General features: G+C 38.9%; 1 protein-coding gene across 4 annotated transcripts in view; it reads right to left on the bottom strand.

Annotated features, from left to right (window-relative positions):
* The window catches only part of CERKL (ceramide kinase like), a 127,680-nt gene extending 107,090 nt beyond the window's left edge, over positions 1–20,590 (bottom strand). For 2 of the 4 annotated variants that reach the window (XR_002516183.2, XM_031651390.1), the window contains exon 1: positions 20,252–20,590. Coding sequence is in view for 3 of the 4 variants with exons in the window: in XM_031651390.1 (XP_031507250.1) it covers positions 20,252–20,489 (238 nt within the window). In the remaining variant the exon portion in view is untranslated. The remainder of the gene's footprint in view (positions 1–20,251) is intronic. The other 2 variants (XM_003907681.4, XM_021923762.2) reach the window with 2 other exon arrangements.
* Positions 20,591–21,399: the final 809 nt, after the last annotated feature.

Raw genomic sequence — 21,399 nt, forward strand, 5'->3', positions numbered from 1 at the left:
GATTGTGAATATCTTAAGACGGAAATCATGTCAAATTGATTACAGCATCTTGGAACCTTCCAGAGACCCCATAATTGGTGCCCCCTAAATGTCAGGAGGAATAGGCTAAAAACATGAATGATTTAATAAGAAAAACGCAAATTTAAACTATGCTGAGATACCATTTATTATGTATCAGGTTGTTTTTTTAAACTTTGGCAAGAAACTCTCCTGGAGAAATTTTCAGAAGATAGATGCCCTTCTACAATAATGATTTTAAAAAGCAAAGCTACACAAGTCTTTTGAAAGAATTTAATAATATTGGGCAAAATTATTAACACATTTGTTCTTTGACTCAGCAATCTCACTTCTAGGCATCTATCCTAAAAGCATATTGAAAAAAACAGAAAGTAAAAGTTCTTTATTAAACCACTATTTGTGATAACAAAAATGACTAGAAACAATCCAAACTTCTCCAACAGAGAGTTCAATAAACGATAGTACATAATGGATTTTGGTGCCGACGTAAAGCACTACAGAGTGATCTTCTGGGCATATTGTTAAGTAAGAAAGAAATCAACGTGGAAAAACACATACATGGTACATGTGTTTAAGTAGGTGGGTACTGTGGGGGTGACGAAAAGAATATATGCACATGTTCACTTATATAAAATAAAAGAACAACCCAGAGCTTTGAGGAACAAATAAGCTTTCCTCCCTACAGGAAGGAGGAAAAGCATAGAAGGGAGACAGATAAAAGCTATACTTCCCAGAATATAGTTTGTTTAGTAGATTTGACTTTGGAACCATATAAGTATTTCACGTAATTATAAAATTGTTTTTTAAAAAGAAAAGCCTAAACATCAAAAGCAAAATGAAACAGTAGAAAAAACAAATAAGTTGGGGGTATAACTTCACAGATATGAATTATTCCAAGTGTCTTTAAAACATACTAATTTGACTACACCTCCCTAGTACTGTACACTCCATGAACAAAAAAAAAATTGCAGAACTATCTTAAGTGGGTTTCAGTAATTATACTTTTGATTGGCAGTTCTGGTGTTGTTACTCTACTGTGTCTATATAATGTAAAGAAAGCAAATGAGTAATGATGTTGTTACAGTTAGGAATCAGGACTTTAAGGGTAGGAGAAAAGAGACAATGTGAAAAGCTTAGGCTTGCACTTGAGTTGGAAGTATCAGCATAATCCTATGATACATTTTTTCTTTAAAAACAAAACAAAAAAGCCCAACATATTTTCTAGCTCTGTTCTTTGAGAAACCTAAGTAACAAGGTACACATAGGGGAAGTTTTAGCAATGATGTTGCTTAGTTCTCAAATTGTGGTCTCTAATACCACTACCCAGTAAAAGCAAGCAGGCCCCTCTGAAAATGAGCTCGATTCCGTATCTCAAGCATGAAATGTTCAGGATGAACCTGGATTATCTTGCCATTCGAGAAAGCAGGGAAGCTATCAGACAGCTGAGGTAATGTCAAAAGAACTCAGAAGTCAAGATGAAGGGGCTCCCATTGGTCTAAAAATCCAAAATTGTGACAATTTGAAGATCAGTAAACATATTCATTGCTGTGAATTGAAAAATATTTAATAGGTTTAAATCCTTGAGTTTATAGTGATCATAACAATAAAAAAAAACCCTCACTGGTCATGGTGGATGCTAGGATCCACCTTTGAGGAGAAACTTGCCATGCCATGGCAATGAGTGTAGTTATCATTGTAATGGCCACCAGGGATTGGTACCCTCAAGCTCCACCTCAACTTCAGAGGAGCTGAAGTCCTACATTTCCAAGGCAGCCCACAGCCTGTGACAGCACAGCTGAAGTTTGGCAACTTTCGCCCAAGGCAGGACTCCTAATGGGCAATTTTTTCCCCAAGTCCTCACCCTAGGTAAGCAAAGACCTTGTGATATCTGATCATGCTCTGAGGCTCTCCCTTCCCCAGCCTGCCTCATCCCCTTTACAGGTATCAGCGTGATGGGCATCCCAGTCCGAAGGTTATTCTTGCCCATGAGAAACTACAGGCCAAGCTAGTTTGTTCAAAACATAAATTGAATGGAATAAAAAAGGAAGAAGAATCTGTGGATGAGAAAATTTAAAAGGCATAGCCATCAACTATAATATGGACCTCATTTCAACACTGACATATTAAAAGAGAAAATATCAGGAAAATCTGGACACTAACTGGATATGTAAAACTATAAAGATGATTTTAAATTTGAAGAGTAGTAATATGATTTTTTAGAAAATCTTTATCTCCTAGAGATACATGCTGAGATGCTTATGGATGAAATTATATGATGCCTAGGAATTACTTCAATCATTCCAGGGGAGGAAGGGATGTGGGTAGAGTATAGATGAAATAAGACTGGCCATAAATTGAAAACTGTTTAAACTCAGTAATGGGTCACATAGAGCCTCGCCCCTCTTAGGGTTGAACAGGAAGGCTTATTACATAATTATTTCTATATTTGGGTATGTTTGGTGGTTTCCATGAAAAGATATTGGATTAAAAAACTTGTTAAAAACTCCAATTTATCACTCCCATTTTCTTCATTTGTTCAGAAATTGGAAGTGGCCAGAGAAATGGAATAAGCTGTTGATGACAGAACTGTCTTAAAAGCCTGAAAGAAGTCAGATAATGTTGTTTCAAAGGTTTTTATTATTTTGGTTCAGACCATGATGCTTTACTACCACCAACTCAGATGTCAGACGGACTCCTGTTGGCATTAGGGAGAATTCTTGCTTGCTTGACTTCGGAAGCAACATAACCCAATGGGGACAGTGCAGGCTCTGGAGTCAGACTGCCTAGCTTTGAACCCCAGCAATTGCATTAGTACTATGATCTTGGGCAAGTTATTTAATACCTCTGCACCCTAGGGATAAAAATCCTATCTAGACTATATAGTTTCTTTGCTAAGATTAAACAAGGTAAGATACTTAGCACAGAACCTAGCAGAGTAAACAAATATAAGTGTTCACTATTTTCAGTCAAGCACTGGGCACTGCTGTGTAGCAGTAGTGTTAGTTTCCAGAACACTGTTTCTAATGAAAATCTAGGAATGGACACGGGAATTCCCTGATGCCAGCTGGTTCATCATTTTAGACTTACCCTTAGGCTTAATATAAGTTCATAACACCATGCCAATGACAAAGATGCTCACCAATGGTAAATATTTTTGGTAACTATACCTTCCTGCTTGCCTGTCTACCTCTGAATTCAGTCATCCATTACACTAAGGTTCCTCAAATTCTGGTTTGCATGTCAAAAGTTGGCAAATGGTTTAATGTCCTTCAACTTCATGCTTCTCTCTCCTTTGTTTTTCTCCTCCTAGCTCATACCGATTTTGGCCAACACAAGAGCATTTAGAGCCATGGCTGAGAGTTCCTTCCTGGTGCTCACCACACCCACATACACATGCAAACACACACAATCAAAACTCACTTCCTCAGCATATACTACCACCATCATTGGCACAGTACTTCTAAAACTTGGGCAGGAATACAGTCAGAAGGCTTTGAAGAAGTCTGTGTTTAGGATTTTAATGATGCTTGTAGACTTGTCAATGTCTGAAATGTAATCTAATAACCCAGTCAAGTGGCAGGCTAGGTGGGATAACAAGCGATATGGTTATGCATAGTGCTGAGATTACACAACTTTAATGAATTATATCTACTACATCCCTGACCATTTCAACAAGGATGGTCCATTTTCTTTTTTTTTTTTTTTTTTTTTTTTTTTGAGGTGGAGTCTTGCTCTGTCACCCAGGCTGAAGTGCAGGGGTGCCATCTTGGCTCACTGCAAGCTCCGCCTCCCAGGTTCAGGCCATTCTCCTGCCTCAGCCTCCCAAGTAGCTGGGACTACAGGCGACCGCCACCACACCTGGCTAATTTTTCTTTTTTTGTATTTTTTTAGTAGAGATGGGGTTTCACCTTGTTAGCCAGGATAGTCTCGATCTCCTGACCTCGTGATCCACCCACCTTGGCCTTCCAAAGTGCTGGGATTACAGGCATGAGCCACCGTGCCCAGCCAAGGATGGTCCATTTTCTCAAATTACAGAGGGTACAAAAACGTCCAGTCGAAGCAATAGCATCTTCCTGCATACTCAGTTGCTCTGTTCTCTATATCCATTGCCCTGGTTCTCTATTCCTTTAGCTTTACCGTGTTTAGATCCCTGCAATTCACTTCAGAACTTCCTACTTTGGACAACCCCATCTGGATTGACCTCTCTGGTTTAATGACCTTGGTCCAGTCTATCTGATTCTCAATTTGCATGTCCCTTGGCTTCAATGAATCCACTCCTAGGGGAATAGTTCTGTGCCAGTTCCAGCCCCAAAGGGCCCCATGTGGGGTGCAGGAAAGAAAGAGAGGACGGGTCCACAAAAGTAGAACAGTTTTAAAAAGTGTTTGCCTTCAGATGGTGCCATGTGGTCCCAGTATATTTAGGAATAACATTAGTTTCCAGACGTTCACAGGGTCAGAGTACACAGACTAAGAGACGTGCCATTTCAAATCTATGTACTATTCTTGCAGTAAGAAACAGATTGAATTTGCCAAATTTCAGTTCAAACAATGTAGCACAATGACCATGAAAAATACAATGATTTCTATAGACAAGACTTCAACTTTACTAGTAACCAACTAATCTACACATAAAATATTTTTGTACACACAAAATATGTTTATATGTGTGTGTGTATATATGTATGTATGTATATATATGTATATATATGTATGCGTATATATATGTATATATATGTATGCATATATATACACACATTTTTTCCCTGAGATGGGGTCTTGCTATGTTGCTCAGGCTGGTCTCGAACTCCTGGGCTCAAGCAATCCTCCCACCTCAGCCTCCCAAAGTGCTAAGATTACAGGTATGAGCTACCATGCCCAGCCCACGAAATATGTTAAAGGACTCTGACACTTTGAAATCTCTCAACTCAGTTGCTTTATCTTTAAATAGGCAGTTCAGATTGCATAACCATACCTGTTCTACATTCAGGTTCATTTTTTGAAAGCTATATCTTCCTTTCTATGTAGAAACAAAGACTAAAATGAAAGCTTGGGAATAAAGTAAACATTTTCAACTCTTCATGTGTCAGAGCTGTGTTGTCCAATGCAGTTGCCACTTACCACATGCAGTCATTGAATGAAAATTAAATATAATTAAAAATTCAGTTTCTCAGTCACACTAGCCATGCTTCTGTTCAATAGCCACATGTAGCTGGTGGCAACTGTATTCAACAGTTCAGATACAGTGCACTCTCATCATTTCAGGAAGTCTAACTGGACAGCCCTGCTTTAGAAAATTCACTCTACATTTGTTTTCTGTGAGACCCAACCTACCTTAACAAAAAGCTAAAACCTTTGAGGCTATTTTTATGATAAATTAGTAGACCTGTCAAAACATTTTAAAACTTTATAAGCAGATAGTATTTGCAGTTACTATGGAAATTTGAGTCTATGCATCCATCTTTTAAAAATTTCCTCAAATTTGACAGCTTAGGAACAGAATTAATTTTTTTCTAAAGAGGATTTTTTCTTAATGTGTAGACTGATGAATCAAAGCATCATGTTTTACTGAGTAATTAGTCCTTCAATAATTCACATGAGTAATAGGTCATATTGGGGTTTAACCCCTGCTTCCATTATTTTTGACCACACGGTCTACCAACAGATGTCTCACTTGGGGTGTACACAACAGAACACCGGGTATCTGTTTCACATACATCTGTTCCCAAACAGCTTAGACAGATTAATACTTAGACTATATTCTGCTCTGCTAAGTCTCACATAATCACTAACTCTTGTTTTGAAACTGTTTTTTCTCATTTTCACATTTTTGCACATTATCTTTTACACTGCTAAGTTTCAAGTAAATACTTATATAGACTTAAAGCTCAGGAAAATCATTTTGATTCTCTTGTAACAATAAGAAACACTTTCCAGACCTTATTTTGAAGCTCAGCTTTCTCAGATTTTCTAGTCACTGCTCTGATTCAGCTGAGCTCTGAGTTGTGGCAGGAATACTCTTTTGAAAAAACATAACATGAAATTGGTAACTTGACATAGTAAGTATATGAAAAATAGAGAGTTATAAGCCATAATTATGATTTGAAAGCCTAGTTTTATTTTTAAAAAATATTTGAAACATAATATTTGAATGTTAATCAAGCATAGTGTAAAATCTTTACTCAGAAATTTGATAGAGGATACAGAGAAATAAACGAAGAATGGATGAGCTAGTTATTTTGTCCATTATGAAACAGCTGCTTAAAGCTAGCCTCAACCAATTGTTTTCTTCCAGAAAATGGTTTCTTCCTTTCCAATGACAATACCTACCCCAAAGCGATTGCCCACCTCTAGTCACTGCGCCCTAAAGCTGAGTAAGGGGAGCAAAGGGCTTTGACCTATATTTCCCAGGGGCTGTGAAGTTCCTGATGTAAAATACAACACCCCTCCACACACACCAGACAGTGGGCCCCATTGACCATCAAACCTGACTGAGATTTATTTAATTTGACAAAATTCCCTAATGCCTAAAGGCCATAGAAATAGGTATTTTCTTTAAAATGAAAGTTCACAGGTGGTCAGAACTGATAGTACTTAGAGACAATATCATATAAGCCCCTCATTTTGCCGGTGAATAATCTGTAACTCAGAGATGTTAAACAACCTGTCCAAAGTCCGTTACATACTTGCTATTTGTTGAGACAAGATCTTAGGGCCTTCAGTGGTCACTGCTGAAATCTTTCCTACACCACAGATGTTAGCAGATTACAGAGAGCTGGAGGAGGAAAGCTATAAAAGATCCTGTAGCACTTTTCATACTTCAAGGTGTTATCCATTAGGAAATTATGAAGTTAATTTCACAAATCATAATGAGCATTTGTAATGAAAACAGAACATATCAGAGTGACTCTTAAATGGCAATGGTAAGAATTATTTTGTGAAACTTTTGTTTTAGACAAATCACATATCAGCACAGAAATAAGCATGGTATCTGTCAATCCCTAAAGGGCCATCATTTCAGAGGACTGAGGAAAAGTGGAGGAGACACATGTTTCCAACATGAGACAGTACTGTGAGCGTTGGCATCTCTGTCACAGAGATCCCTAAACTGATCACTCTTAAACATACTAATATACGAGCTTAACATTGCCTAACCTTACCCATTACTCTCCCTATCAGCTTTTCCTTTATGGGAAATAATGACATTATATTTATTCACAAAGGACAGTAAACAAACCTTTCTTTGGGGAGGCACAAAAAATGCCTGACTCTTCTGCTTTAATCGAACATTTCAAATAAAAGCTTACCACTTGTTAAACAAATGTCCCAAAAGTGTGTCCTTGGTTGAGATGTAAAACAATGCCAACAGGTGATCAGTGATGGTTTTGAAAATACTGAACTCTGAAAATATCTGATCCATTATCAGCACAACCTTAGGGCTAAATCATGAGATATGCAAATTAGTTTGTGGTATCTGCCCATGTCCCCTTTCTGAGGTGTATTCTCAATTTTTGGCTTCTCACACCCAGTCCCTGGCACCATACTGGGGGCTGGTCCCACTGGGCACAGCACTTGACCTGCTCTGCCTTGGCAGGGTCCCATGACCCGGAGTGGTCTGACTTTTCACACTTGACTTCAAAAACACTCACCTGATCCCTTTGTCATTTCTTCAGGATTTTTCTCATAGGTCACAGCTAGCTTGATAATTACTTTAACATAAATAAACTCATGTATGATTCTATAATTAAAATGACCATAATTTAACATTGTAATAGAAAGATCACCAGGCACCATTGCAGTCAATGAAAAAGGTATTTTCTGAATTGATGATGTCCTTTTATAAACACAGTTTATATTATAATGGCAGCATCCCAATTTATGCCCTGCTCAGTATTTTCCACTCTGCAGCTGAACGACATGGAACCTTCCTGCCGTGAACCTCACATCAGAGAAGTGGGCCAACCTTAACTCTTAACGATAGAAATCCTGAAATAATGCAAAGTTGAAAAGAACCTCAAGGAGCTTAACATATAATGGGGAAAAAACAAAGTTTCATTCAATGTCTCAGTATAGGAGATCCAATTATGCCTAAAGAGAAAACAACTGTAATGAATCTTTATTAATTTTAATGAATGTAAACATGTAATCATTCAAATTTAAAAAAAGCACAAAGGAAGCTAATTCCCAGCAGCTGGAACAGAAAGAAAGCGTGTATAGAGAACTAGTTTTGTAATTCTTTCAATTACAGGATAGTAAAACATAAGGAAACTACTGAGAAATAAGGATGCAGAGATAGGCAGGAGCCAAGCATGGAAATCTTATGCCACATTGAAGAATGTGTCTCTCATCCCATTTTCTACTTCAGTGGGCTTCAAACAAGACAGTCATATTCCTGATAGGCAAAGAGGGAACCCAAGCAGACAGACTTGGGATTGTTTACTATACTTTTATCTGTTATATATTGTGGATGCATTTATGAATGTTTTTTTAAAAGAGTTTTGATGTTTAAAAAGGGGGAGAGGGGAATACTGCTTTTGTAGCTGATGAGGAGTTGATATCAAGTATGTAGGAATGCAGCCATCAAGTTATAATAGAATAGACAAAACTAAAGTTCATGCGGCCAGTAAAGCAGTAACAAATTCATTCATTCAACAAATATTATCTATATGCCAGGCACTCTTCAAGGTGCTGACAGTAAAGAAAAAAGATATTCTGAATACCTTCCCTCTCCTCTATGTAGATTTAGTTTCCACCCTCCACCTGCCCTGTGCACTGGGAGGCCGTACTGCATGGACTACATCAAGTGCTCCCCTTGTCCTCTGGCTTAAAGTTGGGTTTGGACTGTGAAATGGGCCAGAAAAGAAGGAACTTGGGTAATTTAGGATTAGTGAGGATTAGGGAGGTAATCAGCCAAGCTGAGGCAAAGGCCACAGCTCCTGCCTAGTGGCCTCCTCTACATAGTCTCTCTGAATCCAGGTTCAGGCACCTGCTCCTTCACTATGCCCTTTTGGGCTTAAAAATGGTATCAACTGCCCAATTATTACTAGTCCCAAGAGTACTTCACTATCTCTATATCTACACCTTTATAAATACTAACTTTTAAAAATTCTTCTCAAGTTACCCTAATATAAATGTGCCAATTTTTTTTCCTATTAGGACAGTCACTAATATAACAGATAAATTCTTGCCATCTTGAAGTGGGGTGGTGATATAAAGGACAGAGATTAGAAATTATATAATATACAAGATAAATGCCACTGAGGAATATAAGGCAGTACAGGGAACCAGGATGTATGTAGCAGATGGGAATTTTATACAGGTGATCAGAGAAAGCCTAAGAAGCTAATATTTGTGCACAGGTTCAAAGGAGGTGAAGGAGTAGGTCAAATGAGAGATTATAAAGGCCTGAGTTAGGGCAGTGATTGGTCAAACAGAGAAGGATGGTAGATTGGAGAAATACTAAGTAAATAAAGTAGGCAGGATTGGTGGGTGTTTAGAAATAGTGAGTAAGGGACAGTGAAGCTGGAGTTACCTTCAGAATCCTGGCTTAGATAACATTCCAGATAGCTTCCTAAATACTCCTTCACATATTAAGCCAAAATATTCACTATTTACATATGCAATTCTATGATCTATCCTATATAAGCTACAAGCTAATTCTAGTTATCCTAATTATTGTCCCATAACTTACACAAACCTAAATAGCAAAGTTAAATAGTTTGACAGCTGATGCTGAATAGTGAGTTCCATAACCATGATAGGGAACAAAAGATCAGAGTTAGTCTATGGAGCAATAAAAAAATGCTTCTCTTGTATATTTACTAAATTTATGGCACTCCTGGAGGTGGATGATGGTAGATGAGAACCACAGTGGGCAATGCTGACCAGAAAGCATGTAATGAGGAACAGCAGATCAGACCACACTCCTTGGGACTCTCCCATTTGGCAGGCAGATAGAATGAAGTCCCCATGGGAGATTGATAAACTAGGTGCTGGTGGTATTACAAAAACCAAGAGAGTTAAGTCAAAGTCAAATGAAGGAGAAATACAGAAAGATAAGGACTGAAAGTTCCCACTTGATTGAGCAATTAGAAGACTTCTGCTAATCTTTGCCTAAAGAGTTTCAGCAGAGAAAGAACAAAGCCAGGTCTCAGATAGTTGAAGAATAATTAAGAGGTAAACTAATGGAGGTAGTGAGAGTAAGCCAATTTTTCTAGCAGCTTATCAGAGCAAGTAAGAAAAAAATAAAAATAAAAAGCAAGGTAGCAGCTAGAGACAGAATCTTGTAGGATCAAGGCAGAGACTGTTAGAATGGGAGAGTCCTGAACATATCTCTGTGCTTAAGTGAAAAAGCTGGTAGAAGTGAAGGCTAAAAACCGAAGAAAGAAAGTGTAACAGATGAAACAAATTTCTAGATGAAACTGAAGGGATGGGATGAGTTTGCCTTCAATAGAGATGACATCTATTCTGTGGTCATGAATGGAAGCGAATGAAGGCTGAAAGTCACTAAAATGGAAAAGGTCTAGAAAATCTGAAGTTGTAATGATTGCAATATGACCACCACCACTGGCCAGACTTTAGATAGCGAACACTGTGAGCCAGACAACAAAGTTTTAAGTAAACATAGAAAAAAAGCTGGAAAATCATACTTTCTCCTCCCTGGGAGCCCAAAAGACAGCCTGTCTCCCCTCCCAGCCTGCAAGTGTCCAGCCTGACAACTATCATGACACGCCTGTCCCGACCAAAACTATACCACCATCAAAAACTCCTGCAGCCTAGGCCACTGAAGCAATCACAGACATTGCTGATGAAGATTACAGCTGAAGAAACTACACAGAGACCATGCTACTGAATCCACCCCAAACCAAAGCCAATGTACCATATCCAACCAACACTCTAGGACCCACCTACAAGAAAAGTCTCTCCCTATGAAAGCTACTGCATACAACCGGAAAATGTGACTATTCCACTAGATGTGCAGATGTCACAAGAAACATGAAAAAGCAAGGACACATGACACCACCAAAGGAACACAGTAAGTCTCTAGTAACAGACCCCAAAGAAAAGGGTGTTTATAAAATTAAAAATAATGATCTTAAAGAAATTCAGCAAGATACAAGAGAATACAAACAACCCAAAGAAATCAGGAAAGTTATAAAATGAGAAATTAAAACAAGATCTATCATTTAAAACACAGAAGTCTGAAGAATGCAGTGAATAAAAGACACAATTGAGAGCTTCCAGAATAGACCAGATCAAGCAGAAGAAAGAATTTCAAAATCCGAGAATACGTTTTGTGAAATAACACAAAGTTTTAAAAAAGGAGTAAACAAATTTTTGCATTATAGAACTAGCGGATGAAGAAAAGTTGAAGAAAGGCACAGAAAACCTATTTAATGAAATAATAGCTAAAAACTTCCCAAATATTGGGGGAGATACAGACATCCAGATTAAGGAACCACAAAGATTCCCAATTAGATTCAACCCAAAAAGATTCTCTCTGTGGCACATTATAGACAAACTGTCAAAAGTTGAAGACAGAATTCTAAAATCTGCAAGAGAAAAGCATCAATTTACATGTAAGGGAATCCTCATTAGACTATCAGTAGATTTCTCATCAGTAACCTTAAATTACTGATTTATGCCAGGAGAGAAAGGGATAATTTATTCAAGGTGCTAAAAGAAAAACAAAAAAAAACTATCAGCCAAGGATAAAGGATACTATATCCAGCAAAACTATCCTGGAGGAGACTAAAGGCCTTCCCAGACAAGCAAAAGCTGAGGGAATTCATCACCCCTACACCAGCCTTACAAGAAATGCTTACAGGAGTGCTACAGCTGCAAATGAAAACATGGTAACTATCATGAACACATGTGAGAGTATAAACCTCACCAATAGAGGTAAATTTATAAATCCAACTCAGAATGTCCCAGTGATATCATGTTACTATGTAAATCTCTCAATCCTCTGGGATGAAGGTTTAAAGTAAAACTGGTCAAAAACAACAACAGCTACAATGGCTAAGGAACACATGCTAAAGAAATAAAGGCAACAAAAATATAAATTAGGGATGGGGGGAAAAAAGTCGAGTATTTTTATGTGACCAAAGTTAACTTGTTATCAGCTTAAAACAGTTTATTATAACTACAAGGCTCTTTATGTTAGCCCCATGGTATTCACAAAGAAAGCAATTACAAGAGATACATAAACAAGAGATAGAAGGAAACAAAGCTTAGGACCACAGAAAATGACCAAACCACAGAGGTAAACAAGAAAGAAAGAAGAACTGAGAATCTACAAGACAACCAGAAAACAATTAACAAAATGGCAGATATGAGTTCTTATCAATAAAAATCTTGAATGTAAATAAATTATCTAATTAAAAGATATAAAGTAGCTGCATGACTGGAAAACAAAACAAAACAAAAAACTCAACTACATGCTGCCTAAAAGAGGCTTACCTCACCATTAAAGACAGACTGAAAGTGAAGAAATGGAAAAAGATATTCCATGCAATCAGAATCCAAAAGTGAGCAGGAGTAGCAATATTCATATCAGACAAAATATACTTTAATTCAAAAACCGTAAAAAGAGACAAAGAAGGTCATAATATAATGATAAAGGGATCATTTCAACAACAGGATATAACAATTATAAACATTCATGTACCTAATACCTAAGTACCCAGATACATAGAGCAAATATTCAATCTAACGAGATAAACTCCAATACAATAATAGTAAGACAATTTAACAGCTCACTTTCAATAATGAATAAATTATCTAGACATACATACATACACAAACACACACAGAGAAATCACGAAATACTGGACTTAAGCTGCACCATAGACCAAATGCACCTAGCAGACACTTACAGAACATTCCAGCCAACAGCTGCAGATACACATTCTTCTTAAATGCACATGGAACATTCTTGAGGACAGATCACATGTTAGGCCACAAAACAAGTCTTAACAAATTGTAAAAGATTAAGATAATATCAAGTATCTTTACTGACCACAGCATTATAAAACCAGAAATCAGACCAGGTGTGGTGGCTCACGGCTGTAATCCCACCACTTTGGGAAGCCAAGGTATGCAGGTTGCTTGACCCCAGCAGTTTGAGAACAGCCTGGGCAACACAGTGAAATGGTGAAAGCCCTCTCTACTAAAAATACAAAACAAAACAAAATAAAACAACAACAACAACAAAATTTAACCAGGCACGGTGGCACACAACTGTAGTCCCAGCTACTTGGGAGGCTGAGGTGAGAGGATTGCTTAAGCCCAGAAGGCAGAGGTTGCACTAAGCAAAGATTGTGCCTCTGCACTTGGGCCTGGGAGATAAAGCAACACCTTGTCTCAGAAAGAAAGAAAAGGAAAGAACTAAACTAGAAATCAACAACGAGAAAAACTGACGACTTCACAAATCATAGAAACGACATGCTCCTAAACAACCAATGGGTCAATGAAGAAATTAAAAAGGAAAATAAAATTTTTCTTGAGACAAGTGAGAATGAAAATACATCATAGTGAAACATAGCACAAGCAGTTTTAAGAGGTAAGCTTATAGCAATAAATGCCTCTATCAAAAAAGACAACAGATTTCTGACAGCCTAATGATGCACCTCAAGATACTACAAAATCAAGAACAAACTAATCAGCCAGGCACGGTGGCTGACACCTGTAATCCCAGCACTTTGGGAGGCCGAGGTGGCCGGATCACCTGAGGTCGGGAGTTCGAGACCAGCTTGATCAACATGGAGAAACCCTGTCTCTACTGAAAATACAAAATTAGCTAGGTATGGTGGCACATGCCTGTAATTCCAGCTACTCAGGAAGGCTGAGGCAGTAGAATTGCTTGAACCCGGGAGGCAGAGGTTGCAGTGAGCCTAGATCGAGCCATTGCGCTCTAGCCTGGGCAACAAGAGCAGAAGCTTGGCTGGTGTGATGGCTCAAGCGAGATGGGCGGATCGAGGTCAGGAGGTCGAGACCATCCTGGCTAACACAGTGAAACCCATCTCTACTAAAAATACAAAAAACAGCAGGCGGCGTGGCGAGGCGCCTGTAGTCCAGCCTCCCGAGGAGGCTGAGGCAGAATAAATAAGCTCCCGGGAGAAGCGGAGGTTGCAATGAGAGCTGAGATCCAGCCACTGCCTCCAGCCTGACAAGAGCCAGACTCCGTCTCAAAAAAAAAAAAAAAAAAAAGAGAAAAAAGAAAAGAATAAACTAATCCCAAAGTTGGTAGAAGTAAGGAAATAATTCAATTCAGAGGAGAAATAAACGAAATAGAGACTAAAAATAATTTCAAAAGATGAACAAAATTTAGAGTTAGTTTTCAACAAATTTCATCAAATTTGATAACACAGAAAAAATGAATTCCCAGACACTTACAACCTACCAAGATTAAATTAGGAAGACATATAAAATCTGACCAGACCAATAATAAGTGAAGAAATTGAATCAGTAATAAACTCTTTCATCAAAGAAAAGTCCAGAAACGAACGGCTTCATTGCTGAACTCAACCAAACATTTAACAAACCAGTATCAATTCATTTCAAAATATTTCAGAAAACTGAAAGAGGGTATACTTCCAAACTCATTTCATGAGGCAAGCATTACCCTAATTCCAAAATCAGATAACAATACAACACAGAAAACTATAGTACAATATCCCTGATGAACATAGGTGCAAAAAATTCTCAAGATATTAGCAATCCAAATCCAACAGCACATTAGAAAGATAACTTGCTACGTTCAAGTGTGATTCATCAGAGGGATCAGAGGGATGCAAAAATGGTTTAACACACACAAAGCAGTAAATGTGATACATCATATTAACAGAAAGACAAAAACCATAAGATCATTTTAATAGATGCAGAAAAAGCCTTTGACAAAATTTGTCATCATTTCATGATTAAAAACTCAACAAATTAGGTATGGAAGGTATACACTTCAACACAAGGAAGGCCACATATGACAAGTCCACAGCTAACGTCATACTGAATGGGAAAAGATCAATAATAAGATCAATTCTAAGATCAATAACGAGAACGATGCCCACTTTCACAATTTCTATTCAACATACTACTGAAAGTTCTAGCCAGATAAATTGGGCAGGAGAAAGAAATAACAAGCATCCAAATTGGAAAGAAGCATGTCAAACTGTCCCTGTTTGCAGAAGATAGTATCTTATAGATAGAAAATCCAAAATGCTCCACAAAAGAACTGTTAGAATAAATTTAGTAAAGTTGAAGAACACAAAATCAACATATAAAAATCAGTAGCATTTCTATACACTAATATTATACTATGTGAAAAAATCAAGAAAACAATTCCATTTATAGTACTTTTTTAAAAAGATACCTAGAAATAAACAACCAAGGAAGTGAAAGAATCTCTACAGTGAAAAGTATAAAATTTTGATGAAAGAAATTATCTTCCCACATCAATAAATGGGAAGATAGTCCATGTTCATGGATTGAAATAATTAATATTGTTAAAATGGCCATATTACCCAAAGTGATCTACGGATTTAATGCAATCTCTATCAGAACAACACCATTCTTTACAGAAATAAAACAATCTGAAAATTCATATAGAACCACAAAAAAAAAAAAAATAGCCAAAGCAATCCTGAGCAAAAAGCACCAAACTGGAAGCACCATACTACCTGACTTCAAAATATACGATAAAACTACATTAACACAGCATGGAACTAGCATAAAACCAGACAGACCAATGAAATAAAACGGAAAACCTAGAAATACATTTTTGCACCTACAATAGCCAACTGATTTTTTTAAGATGTTAAGAACATACACTGGGAAAAAGACAGTCTCTTCAACAAGTGGTACTAGGAAAATTAGATATTCACATGCAGAAGAATGAGATTAGACCCCTCCCTCTCACCATATACAAAAATCAAAATAGATTAAAGATTTAAAATGTAGAACTTGAAACTATGAAATTACTAGAAGAAAAAAGGGAAATTATTCTCAACACTGAGCTGAGCAAGGATTTTAAAAATAAGACCTCAAAAGCACAGACAAAATAAGATTAAATCAAACTAAAATCCTTTGCACCTTAAAGAAAACTATTAACAAAGTGAAAACAGCTGCAGAATGGGAGAAAAATATTTGCAATCTATACATGTGACAAAGGGATAAAATTCAAAATGTATAAGAAATTTAATTCAACAGAAAAAATAATAACGATTTTTTTTTTTTTTAGATGAAGTCTCCCTCTGTCGCCAGGCTGGAGTGCAGTGGCACCATCTCAGCTCACTGCAATTTCCAACTCTCGGGTTCAAGCGATTCTCCTGCCTCAGCCTCCCAAGTAACTGGGACTACAGGCATGCACCACCACACCTAGCTAATTTTTGTATTTTTAGTAGAGACGGGGGTTTCACCATGTTGGCCAGGATGGTCTCGATCTCCTGACCTCGTGATCTGCCTGCCTTGGACTCCAAAAGTGCTGGGATTACAGGTGTGAGCCAGTGCACCTGGCCAGCTTGATTTTTTAAATGGGCAAAAGATTTTGACAGGTCTCGAAAGAAGACACACAAATGACCAACAGGTACATTTAAAAGATACTTAACATCACTAATCATCAGGGAAATGCAAATCAAAACCACAAGAAGATGCACTTCACTCCAGTTAGAATGGCTATTGCCAAAAAGACAAAAGAAAATAAGTATTGACACAGATATGGAGAAAGGGGACACACACTGTTGGTATGATTGTAAACTAGTACAGTCATTATGGAAAACAGCATAGAAGTTCCTAAAACAATCAAAAATAGAAGTATCATATGATCCAGCAATCCCACTACTGGATATGCATCCAAAGGAAATAAAATCAGTATGTTGAAGAGATCTGCACTCCCGTTGTTTATTGCAGCACTATTCACAATGGCCAAGATATAGAATCAACTTAAGCATACAACCATAGATGAATAAAGAAAATGTGATACATAAACATAATGGAATACTAGTCAGCCATAAAAAAATAAAGTCCTGTCAGTTGTGAATGGATAAGCCTGAAGGACATCATGTTAAGTGCAGTAACCCAGACACAGAAAGACAAATACCACATGATGTCACTCACATGTAGAATCTTTTTCTATTATAAAAGGTTGATACAGATAAGGCAGAGATTAGAATAGTGGTTACTAGAGACTGGGAAGGGGAGGGGAGAAGGAAGGATGGAGAGAGGTTAGTCAACAGACACAAAGTTGTAACTAGGTAGGAAGAATAAATTCTGGGGTTTTGTTGCATAGTACGGTGACTATGGTTAACAGTAAAATACTGTATATTACAAAATAACTAGAACAGAGTCTTTTGAATGTTCTAACCCACAAGGAAATGATGAACGTGTGAGGAAATGATGAACGTGTGAGATGAAGGAAACACTACTCTGATCGGATAACTGCACAACATAAATATCAAAACGTCAAATAGTATCTCATAAATATGTACAATTACAATGTGTCAATTAAAATTTTTTTAAACAATTAAAAAGTTATTAGACCAGCTGTTGGATCTGGTTGAGTTAACGTGCTTAAGAAGCACATGCATAACATCACACGTTTGATTTTAAATATTTTTCTACCTAAAAAAGATCCCAAAAAAGTGCTGATACTTTTGTGCCTCCCAACTTGACTTATAGCCTCTTTTTGAAAGCCTCACTTCTACAGGGAAGGGTAACACATCCATTATTCCAGGTCACCCCTGAACCCAATAAAAAGAACTACAATTACTACAGTTATGCTCATTTACCCTGCCAACAAGACCATCAATTTGTCCCAATTTTGGCAGTCAAAGTCTTCATAAAATACATTAATGTCTTTGCTCATCACTCAAGATGGAAAATTAGAAAAAGATCACATAGTATTTTATTTCATCAGTGAAAACAATTAAGGTACTATGAGGTTTAAAAACTAAGCAGTCTTGAAAATATAGGTATGTTAAAATAATCTCCAGTGACCTCCTCTACCCACCCTCATCCTTTTCTGAGGCAGCCAGTCACTTGCCAACCAGCAATGGACATGCTCTCTCCCCACCACATCCTACCATATCACGTCCTCCCAAGTACAGTAACTTTGATGTAGCTCCTCTTCCATTTAATCTTTTACCACTCACATCTAAGCTTATTCAACAACAGAGAGTACTTCTAATATTTAAATATATCACCTCTTAATATCTCCTTTTTATTTCCCAGTGTTTGTTTTTGTTTGTTGTGTTTGAGATGGAATTTCACTCTTGTTGCCCAGTCTGCAGTGCAGTGGCATGATCTCGGCTTACAGCAACCTCCACCACCCAGGTTCAAGCGATTCACCTGACTCAGCCTCCCAAGTAGCTGGGATTTCAGGCACGCACCACCATGTCTGGCTATATTTTACCTAAACAAAACATCTCTTGTTTTTTTCCATAAATAGAAGTACTTACTAAGGCTCTAGGCTTCTGTGTCCCCAATTTTAGAGGCCCAAAGTAGTTTGAATACCAGCTCTTAATTACAAAGAAAAAAGGGTACACCTGTTTGAAGGAAAGAGACAATCAAATGATTTTAGGGCATAATTAAACAAAGAATCAGTGCTTACAACCTTTAAAGTTACAAATCTATCAAGATGTATTTTAGAACTCTACTGCCAGGGGTGCGCTAATTAAACCTATTTTTCCTTAATCACCACTCAATAAAAAACAGCATTTTTCTCATGTCATTGTTTGCTTTTTTTGTACACAAATACTGCAACATTGGTTTGTATGACCTCTCATTGCACAATGTCTCATTTTAATTTTATAGTATTTCAGCTGCGTTGTAGGTTAAATTGACTCTCTGGGCTAATCCAAACTCTAATTATAAACTTCTATATTGCATAACTCGAATTGCCTGAAAGACTTACAAATAATTCTATAGCTATATGCCTAGCTTTTAACTTAAAAGGTTCAAGAAAATACTACACCTTGGCTTTTAGAACACCTGAAAACACTTTAAGGCCAAAGACTGTTTTCATGAAGTGAGCGACCATGGCACATGCAGCACAGGCAGAATTCACAATCGCAACCAGTGCTGAGACCCTGGCTAGTTGGTTTCATTTCGTTAGACTTTTGAGCAAGAAACTTGAAGACAGTGAGTCTTTCTATTCTGTAACATAAATAGCACACTGTGTCTTGTTTTCCAACAGGGGAAGGCAAATTTTTTTAATTTCATAAGTTTGTATTTAGCTAAAAGAGGTTGAATACCAAATTCCGTTTCCCACAAGTCATCTCCTAGCAAGTAGAGTAACCTTGATGTAGTTCCTCCCCCATTTCATCTCTTTCACCACTCACAGCTGAGCTAATTCAACAATGGGGAGTATTTCTCGAGTTTGGACTTTCTAAGACTATATGAAAGTCTACAAGACTTGTAAAATGGTCTTTATAAGTTATCTGTAAGTTTATAAAGCCATTTGACTAAGACGTGAAAATAGACTCCAAGTATTTCTGTTGTAAACTACAGCATTCTAACTTTTTTAGGTAACTAAAATTTTAAGTCACTAAAGGCAAACGTGAGCAAACCGCTTGACGTAACTAAGTATCGCAAAACTGTGATCCAATATTCTAGGGTCAATATTAAAAATCAAAAGTTTCTAGACTGAGCCTGAAGAAGTCTTAATTCTTGACAATGACAAGGAAGGTGAGGGGCAGAAAAAAATCCAGAAACGCTCCCAAAGCTCTGGGGTTACATTTTCAAGTCAGCAAAATGAGAGTTGGATTCAGAACTCCTGTGTATGCATAATCTGTAAAATGTTTATAGTTTCAATGTACCATCAAAGTTGATGGATTAAAACTTTTTCAACTTGGAGGGGCGGAGTAGGTGACCTTCTCACATTTGTAAATCACCTCCCCTTTGGGGCTCAAGACTTTCTGCTGAGACGCTGAACAAAAGCTGAGTGTGACGTTTGTCCGGAGAAGGTCCCGGAGGCGGGAGAAGGCTAGTTAGCGAAATGAATCCCTGGGGGTTCTGGGGTGGGGAGAGGGGCGTGAGTTCCCGGTTGGGAAGGAGGCGGCGGCGACTTGGGGACTCGGTAACCTGTCCAGGCTGTGAGGAGAGTCCGGGCTGTGAGGAGAGCCCGGGGAGGGGAGGAGAGAGAAGGAGAGGGTGGAGCGAAAGCGCGCGGGTGGCAGGCCTTGGGCCGGGGAGAGGGAGGAGGCGTGGAGGGAAGCGAAGACGCTTGGGGCCTGACACTCACCCGCCGGGCGCTCGGGCTGAATGGGCCGCCACCGCAGTGCTCGCTCGCTCAGTACCACGTCACAGCTGTCCCTCCCGATCTCGAAGATGCCCCGAAGCAGAATCCGCTCGGCCGCCGCCTCCGTCTGCTGCGGGGACGTTAACAGCGCCGAAGGCACAGGGGCAGCCTCCGGGGGCGCCTCTTCCTCCCGGCCGCCCTCCAGGGCACTCACCCGGTTCCTGCGCCTCCTCCAGGGCATGGCGGAGCCGCAGGCTGGGCCCGAGCCAGGGGTACGGGGAGGCCTTTGGAGGAGGAGGTGGAGGGCGCGGCAGCCCCAGCTCTAGCCGCGTCCTGCGCTGCCACAGCAACCGCGCGCAGGGCAAGGACCCAGGAGGGAGGCGGGGCCGCGCCTGACCCAGTCCAGCACCCTGGCCTGCCAGCGTCCCGCTTCGCCACTCACTACAAAAAGACCCAGCTGCAAGAGGAAGAATAAGTGGCTCCCTCCGCCTAGCTTCTCCTGCAAAGTACGGTTTCGCACTTTTCGTTACCCTCAAGTTAAACCAGCCCTCCTCAAACTTGCATATCATCCCTTGGGCGTCTTGTTCAAATGGAGATTCTTATTGAATAGGTGTGGGACTGGCCCCCAAATACCACATATCTAAGAAAATACTAGGTAATGGATCCCGCTGGCCAAGGAACACACTTTGAGTTGCAAGGGTGGAAGCCTCTTTTTCCACCTCCTTTCCAGAGGGTTCCCTGGCGAGCAGAGGTGGTGCTTTACAACCCTGTTACGGAGTACTAGCGCACTTCCCAAAACGCCTGAGGGGAAGCTAGAGATAAGGCCCTGGTTTGCATAGACAAATTTGCATCTGACAAATTCAGTATTAAAGGTAAGTGCCTCCAGGTGTAAGTATTTAGGATCCTACCTTTCCCCCAAGGTATCTCCTCTGCAATCTTGTCTTTGCCTAGATCTTACACTCCCTTGAGGGAGATTACAAGCAGCAGGGCTTCTCTTTCACGCACTGCTATAAAGAAGTGTCACCTGGAAAAGGAGACGACCCCGCGGGGGCTAGGAGGGGGGTGTTCACCCTTTTCTCCTGGTAAGTGAGATTTCTAATATCAGCTGCTCGTTAATTTGGAAAACACAAGAGAGTCTGGAGGATAGTGAT

Source organism: Papio anubis, chromosome 10 (genome assembly GCF_008728515.1).
Source record: "Papio anubis isolate 15944 chromosome 10, Panubis1.0, whole genome shotgun sequence".
NCBI lineage: Eukaryota > Metazoa > Chordata > Mammalia > Primates > Cercopithecidae > Papio > Papio anubis.